The following is an 8061-nucleotide window of genomic DNA, read 5'->3' as shown; positions in this document are numbered from 1 at the left end:
ATATGGCCCGCGATTGCTTAATTTCCAGGTTCGAAATGGAGCTGGATGTATCCAATCGGGTATGGCCGCTTCAATAAAATATTTGAATATCCATCCTTAAACATTTCTTAATTTATTATTTAATTTGAATTTGATTAAAACGTTTTTGCAAAATCAAAAATTTCGTTCTTCTTTGGCACTTTCAGGATAAACCATAGAAAAAGTCGGACGATAAAGATATTTTAATAATTAATTGATCGGTCATTTAATTTAAGAAAATTTCAATTGATAAATGTTTTAATTTATTATAAATGAACAATTAAGAGTTTAATTCATTTTTTAATTATGTTTGGTTATTTTACTGATCCATTTTATGATCCATTCGTGGAATATAGACCAATAAGGATTTATCATCCATTTAATGCGATGAATAGATACTTTAATAATCTTGAACGTCGTTTAAATTCTTTATTTGCTGATGCATTTGATGAAGAATTTAATAATATGATTGAACAAGATAAACCTAAAGAACAAAAAGAAGAAAAACCTAAAGAAGAAGAATTTAAGAAAGAATTAAAAGAAACACAACAAAAGATTGTTAAAAAGCCTGAAAATTATAAACCACAAAATTATTATAGAACTTATTCATCACAAAGATACTTTAATGGTAATGAAAAATTCGAAGAAATTCGTGAACAAACTAATGATGGAGAAAAGACTTATATTTCTAAAATTAAAAGAATTGGTAATCGTTGGGTTCAAGTTGATGAAGTTGTAGATAAAGAAGGTAAGAAAACAACTAAAGAAACTTGGCATAATGTTGGTGAAGATGAAATTGATGCATTCGAAAATGAATGGTCTTTAAGACGTGGTATTGAAGTTATTGGTAGTAAAAATGAAGAAAAACCTGCAATTAAATCAGAAAATACAGAGAAAAAGGAAGAACCTAAAGAAGAAACTAAGGAAGAACCCAAAGAAACAAAAGAACAACAATAAAAATATTAAAATAAACATGTAAATTAAATAAATTTTTTATTCTTTTTTATTAAACAATTTAATAATCATTAATAATCATTAATAATCATTAATAATCATTAATAATCATTATGTTAATAAAGTTAAAAATATAATATTATAAAAATTAAAGTAATTTTATTAATTATTTATATAAATTTTTAAATAATTTTATTAATAATAAATAAAATAAAACATTTATATTTAATAATTTCTATAAAAAATATAATTTCATATTAATGTAAAAATAAATTAAAAAGGAAGCAGCACCATACGTTCCCAGGAAGTCTCCCAGCCTAGTACTGATATGGCCCGCGATTGCTTAATTTCCAGGTTCGAAATGGAGCTGGATGTATCCAATCGGGTATGGCCGCTTCAATAAAATATTTGAATATTCATCCTTAAACATTTCTTAATTTATTATTTAATTAAATCGTTTTTGCAAAATTAAAAATTTCTTCTTCTGAGGCACTTTTGGAATAAACCATAGAAAAAGTCGGACGATAAAGATATTTTAATAATTAATTGATCGGTCATTTAATTTAAGAAAATTTCAATTGATAAATGTTTTAATTTATTATAAATGAACAATTAAGAGTTTAATTCATTTTTTAATTATGTTTGGTTATTTTACTGATCCATTTTATGATCCATTCGTGGAATATAGACCAATAAGGATTTATCATCCATTTAATGCGATGAATAGATACTTTAATAATCTTGAACGTCGTTTAAATTCTTTATTTGCTGATGCATTTGATGAAGAATTTAATAATATGATTGAACAAGATAAACCTAAAGAACAAAAAAGAAGAAAAAACCTAAAGAAGAAGAATTTAAGAAAGAATTAAAAGAAACACAACAAAAGATTGTTAAAAAGCCTGAAAATTATAAACCACAAAATTATTATAGAACTTATTCATCACAAAGATACTTTAATGGTAATGAAAAATTCGAAGAAATTCGTGAACAAACTAATGATGGAGAAAAGACTTATATTTCTAAAATTAAAAGAATTGGTAATCGTTGGGTTCAAGTAGATGAAGTTGTAGATAAAGAAGGTAAGAAAACAACTAAAGAAACTTGGCATAATGTTGGTGAAGATGAAATTGATGCATTTGAAAATGAATGGTCTTTAAGACGTGGTATTGAAGTTATTGGTAGTAAAAATGAAGAAAAACCTGCAATTAAATCAGAAAATACAGAGAAAAAGGAAGAACCTAAAGAAGAAACTAAGGAAGAACCCAAAGAAACAAAAGAACAACAATAAAAATATTAAAATAAACATGTAAATTAAATAAATTTTTTATTCTTTTTTATTAAACAATTTAATAATCATTAATAATCATTAATAATCATTAATAATCATTAATAATCATTATGTTAATAAAGTTAAAAATATAATATTATAAAAATTAAAGTAATTTTATTAATTATTTATATAAATTTTTAAATAATTTTATTAATAATAAATAAAATAAAACATTTATATTTAATAATTTCTATAAAAAATATAATTTCATATTAATGTAAAAATAAATTAAAAAGGAAGCAGCACCATACGTTCCCAGGAAGTCTCCCAGCCTAGTACTGATATGGCCCGCGATTGCTTAATTTCCAGGTTCGAAATGGAGCTGGATGTATCCAATCGGGTATGGCCGCTTCAATAAAATATTTGAATATTCATCCTTAAACATTTCTTAATTTATTATTTAATTAAATCGTTTTTGCAAAATTAAAAATTTCTTCTTCTGAGGCACTTTTGGAATAAACCATAGAAAAAGTCGGACGACGGTTAAAAGTGACACGTTTAAAACTTTGGCTATTACGACCATTTAAAAATTCAAAATATTAATATTATATTTTTCTAATTTTATTTAAATATATTAAACCAACAATTTTTAATTACATATCTTATTGTTATATACAACACAGATTTTATATTTTTTTTGATTCTTAGCTCTTCATTTCAATTTTTTTATTCATATGATACGCATTCATTCTTCTCGTATTGATTATTTCATTTTTTACTTCTTCTTTACTCATATGAAATAGCCTGTATAAAATATTAGTTCATCTTGTTCATTGTTTAGATTTCTTTTTGTTCATTGATTGAATGTATTTTGATTAATCAAAAGTTAATCATTCAAATGTTAATCATTTTGGTGTCACTTTAATATCCACATTGTAAAGACTCATGTTATTTCATCTCATTTATTCATTGTTTAAATCTTTTGAATTTTTTTAATTTTAACCAACACTTCTCGTCATTTAAGTAAAGCTTTACATTCGAATGTACAAACCAACATCCTCAACAAAACAATCAATTATTCAAAAAGTTTAATCAACGATTATTATTCAATCAAAAAGCCGACACAAAAAACAACTTTTTGGTACCCCATTCCACTTTTTGGACTTGACATTTTTACAAAAAGTGTGATGTGAAGTGAATGTTTGCCAAAATTTTCATGTCGTTTGGGAAATTCGTCGCATATTTTGATTCTACAAGAGATAAATTGCCAGTCAAAGGAATAACAGTAGAATGCGAGCAAAGGGGATTCATTGTAGACCTTAAATATACTCAAGTTATACAAACAAAAAGAAATATTGATGAACTCACTTATACATTTCCAACAGACAACAAAATTTGTGTATACAAAACGCATTTTGTTGTTGGTGATGAGGTCATAGAGATGAGACTTAAGCCAAAAGAACAAGCAGAAGAGATATATGAAGAAGCAAAAAATTCAGGAAAAACAGCAGCAATTAGTAAGCACATTGATTACGGATATGAATCATTCACAATTGGTCGCGTTCCAGCGAACACTGAAGTCAAAGCTATATTCAATTGTGCATTTGAAGCAAATCTTGAAGATCCAAAGACGATATTTGTTAAGTTCCCTCTTGAGCTTATTTCGCCATCTGGTTCAGTAACCAATTTATATGGAAGAGGTGATAATGATTTTTCATTCAAATTTGAATTGAATACCAAACAAACAGTTGCCATCGAAAGTGTCACCACTAATGGAAATTCTACTTACGAGAAAATCGATGATTATAGTGGAAAACTTACCTTAAATCGGATACCAAATTCTGCAATATTTATCCGAACAAAACTCACAGATAACTTTGACAGTATTGCACTTAAAACACCCAAAGCCACAGCTATCAATTTTGCTCCATCATATCAATCAAAAGAATTACAAAATCAAGAATTTGTTTTTGTAATTGATTGTAGTGGTTCAATGTCTGGCTCACGAATCAGCAAAGCGAGGGAATGCCTTGAAATATTCATTCGTTCACTTCCAGTTCAATGTATGTTCAACATTGTTCGATTTGGGTCAAGATTCGAAGAGCTATGGAAAGCGTCACAACCATATTCACAGAATTCATTTGATGAAGCAATTCGTTATGTCAAAGAAATGCAGGCTGACCTCGGCGGCACCAACATTTTGCCAGCGTTAGAATCGGTTCTTAAAAACAAACCGAAGTCAATTCGTCAAATTTTCATACTAACCGACGGCGAAGTGAACTATCCCAATCAAACATACGAACTCCTCGAAAAAAACAAAACAAATAATCGTTGCTTCACTATTGGCCTTGGTTCAGGAGCTGATGCAGGGTTTGTAGAACGAGTTGCTTCGATTACTAGTGGGAAATCAGATTTCGTATTAGAAGGAGATGACCTTTCAATGAAAGTTATTCCACAATTAAACATGTCAATGTGTTCTAGCCTAAGCAAAATTGAAGTTCATGTTGAAGGTTCACAATCATTCCAGATAACACCATTTCCAATTCCAATTGTTCCACAAGGTGGCTCAGAAACGATTTACATTGACACGGCTTCGGTTGACGATGGAATTCTAATCACTGGTAATAATGATGATGAAGATCTTGATTATGCAATTCCAACATCAGATACATGGGAAACTAATAGCGTTTATGCCCTCTTTGCTTACCAAATGATACGTCAAATGGAACTCTCCGGAAGATGTGACAAGTCCAAACTTCAACAATTATCACTTGACAGCGGAGTAATTTGCACATTGACGGCCTACGTTGGCGTTTCTCAATATCAGGAAGAAGCATTCTACCAAAATGAATGTGCATATGTACATGCTGATTCGCTTTCATATTGTGCACCAATGGCTGAAGCTAAGTGTAAAGCGAAAGGTGGCTTCTTCAGCTCTTTGTTTGGAGGATTGTTTGGCTCTTCATCATCATCAAAATCTTACAAGAAATACTCAGCTCCTGAAATTAAAGTGGGTTGTCCTCTTCCACCTCCACCACCTCCATGTGGTGCACCACCACCACGTTCAAGCGCTTCTCCGCGTTCACGCGCTTCTCCGCCTCCACCTCCACCTCCACCAGCGCCATCCGCAAGTCGTGGTTTCGACTTATCAAAGTTGCTGTCGCTACAGAACATGATGGGCTTCTGGGAGGACGCGAAAGAAGTTATCAAACTGACGAAGCTTAAGGAGGTACCAAAGGTTAACGAGGCTGATGGCGCAGAGAACCAGCAGCGTGTGATTGCAACTGTACTTGCATTGGCGTTGCTGCATCATGAGGCTATGGAAAAGAAGCCAGTTTGGCAAATGATAGAGACAAAGGCACTCCGATGGCTGAGTGGTGTAAAATCGGACGTCAAATGGAATGAAGTTGTGGAAAGAATAGCAAAGGAGCTGTAAATGATTAAACAGCTGAATTCTGATTAAAATTAATTAATTTGATGTGTGCACATCAAAGAATTCACAATGTGTGGTTGAATTTGATAATGATCTTTTAACTTAAAATGGTTATTAATATAACATAATAATGTATAAAAGGAATAGAGAAATCAGGTGAAAAAATGTTTGCAATTGATTTGAAATTTTTCTTTTTAGTGCATTTTCAATTTTTTTATGATTTTACATTTTCATGAAGAACGTTAATTTCAAAAACATTTTCTTCATTAAATGGATTTTTATCTCGCTAAATATGACTAAATATTTATAATTTTTTATTTAAATATGATATACAAAACACCTAAAATCACCACAACAATAGCCATTTTTTTGAAATCGTTTTGTGAATGAAGAATTGAATCAAATGACAATTCAACTAATTTCTTTTTTTCATCTCCTTTATACGGAACTGGTTCAACATTTTCCATTACTTTCAAGTTTCTATAGCATTTGCTTTCTATTTCATAAGGAACATTTTCTTCATTTTCATCTGGACAAACTAACATTGATATTCCTGGCTGAACCGGCACGAATTTTCTCTTACAAGTATCGACAACCTCTTCTTCAACATTTTTCTTGAGTGTTTTTTCTGGTAGGAAAACATCACTTTCAGAGGCATCACTGCTATCGTCAGATTTGATGTTAACGTCTTCCTGATCGTTTTCATTATCAATTTCAATCTCATCGCTTTCAATTGAAATTTCTCTTGTAATTTGAGAAGGTTTAGTCGCATCAACTTCTTTGGTTTGCGGTTGTTCGTTGGTTGATGGAAGTGATGGAACTGTTTGAAATGGCTTATCTTGTTTTGCAAGGGCAATTATCTCTTGGGAAGCTGCCATAAGCACATGAGAATGCTCTGATCTGACTTTCCATTTTTTACCAAATTCAAATACATATGTAACTGAATCACCATCAAGAATCACATCAATAATGCTAGAAGTGAGTTCTTGATGGCGCGGTGCCGAATCAGTTGATTTAGTAATACATATTATTGTGGGTGATATTTTTAGATACCGATTTGACGAAGGTTTCCATTTTCTTCCAATGATTTGAAAACGAACGCTATCAATGAAATAACAAATAGCGCCTTGGCTTGATGCGATTTTTATAAATTCAAGCTCTGCTTCTGTTATTGTAAATTTTGAATATTTATTTTTAAAAATTATAGCATTTGAATCAAAGTTTTCATAAGATTTCATTAAGGACTGAGCCCATGGAGGGAGAGAGCCTAATAATCCTTGTTTAGTTATTGCATCTATATTATTTCCTTTGATAATAAATTGAAGAACTGAAATTGCACATAATGTGTTATTAGCAAAAATACACATCTGCATTGTAATCGAATGCTTACATTGAAGATACAATTCATGGATTTTTTCCGGATCATTTAATCCTTGAAGATCACTAAGAGTAACACGACGAACAACATAAAGATCTTCATTAGTCCACTGTTGGTATGAAAGAGGAATTGACAATGCACATGAATGGAAATATGAAGGATCAGAAAAAAGACGATAACAAAACACATAACGTTGTGGATTATCAGTAAAATTTGATAAACTCTGTGCTGCTGATTCTTTAGTATTAATTTCAGCTTGAACTGAAGTTCCGTCAGCAAAATGAACATTTGTTTTAACTTTATTCGGAGTAAGTTGAAGACGAATTTTTTTGCTACCTGGGAAATGAGTGAGAGCATCATTTTCGTTTATACTCACAATCCTTCCATCAACCCAATCTTGAGAAAAAAAATATTGATTATCTGCAAATTGAGGTAAGTTTTTTGCTATTATTGGTCTCAATATCTTTCCGCTGACTGTTCCACTTAGCTTTAATTTTTCTCTTTTTGGTCCAGTTTCACTTGGATAGCGAATATAAACAGTTTTCATTTGGACATGTAAACGGTCACCAACTGACCCACCCCAAATATTCAAAGGCCGTAGTTAAATTCGACTTTTTGAACACGATTTCAATCAAAATCGATTAAAAGTATTACAGCCTTTTTAGCATCAGCTTAAACAATAAATTAGGCTTGAAAAACATAATGTGCACCATTATACAATATGCTAAGAAGTAAAATTATTAAATAAAACGAAACTAGTGTTGTTAATATGACTGAATTATTATTTTTGAATTTTTTAAATTTGCAAAAAATACGAATGATATTATTTATTTTGTTTATTTAACAAAAAATATTTGAAGATCCAAGTTATTAATATTTTATATTTTATTTCTGCTTGATTTTCTTTTATTTGTATTATATTCCATGTGTGTACACAATTGCTGTTTAAATGACAATTGTTCACTATTATGTGAAGACATTACAGCGTCACAGAACGCCATAATT

At 30.2% G+C, this 8061-nt stretch overlaps 3 protein-coding genes across 3 annotated transcripts; 2 read left to right on the top strand and 1 right to left on the bottom strand.

Annotated features, from left to right (window-relative positions):
- Positions 1–324: 324 nt before the first annotated feature.
- Positions 325–975, top strand: GO595_008863 (cysteine protease; the record flags this gene model as incomplete). Its single annotated transcript, XM_067922484.1, has 1 exon — positions 325–975. The coding sequence occupies one exon, from the start codon at positions 325–327 to the stop codon at positions 973–975; it is 651 nt and encodes a 216-aa protein (XP_067770945.1).
- Positions 976–3461: 2486 nt separating this feature from the next.
- Positions 3462–5681, top strand: GO595_008862 (von Willebrand factor type A domain containing protein; the record flags this gene model as incomplete). Its single annotated transcript, XM_067922483.1, has 1 exon — positions 3462–5681. The coding sequence occupies one exon, from the start codon at positions 3462–3464 to the stop codon at positions 5679–5681; it is 2220 nt and encodes a 739-aa protein (XP_067770944.1).
- Positions 5682–5992: 311 nt separating this feature from the next.
- Positions 5993–7603, bottom strand: GO595_008861 (uncharacterized protein; the record flags this gene model as incomplete). The annotated part of the gene is made up of 1 exon (XM_067922482.1): positions 5993–7603. One exon carries the CDS (start codon positions 7601–7603, stop codon positions 5993–5995), a length of 1611 nt encoding a protein of 536 aa, XP_067770943.1.
- Positions 7604–8061: the final 458 nt, after the last annotated feature.

This window comes from Histomonas meleagridis (genome assembly GCF_020186115.1).
Source record: "Histomonas meleagridis strain 2922-C6/04-10x chromosome Unknown contig_78, whole genome shotgun sequence".
In the NCBI taxonomy this organism is placed as follows: domain Eukaryota; phylum Parabasalia; order Tritrichomonadida; family Dientamoebidae; genus Histomonas; species Histomonas meleagridis.
Note: the sequence above shows the minus strand (reverse complement) of the source record. Positions and strands in the feature narration are given on the sequence as shown.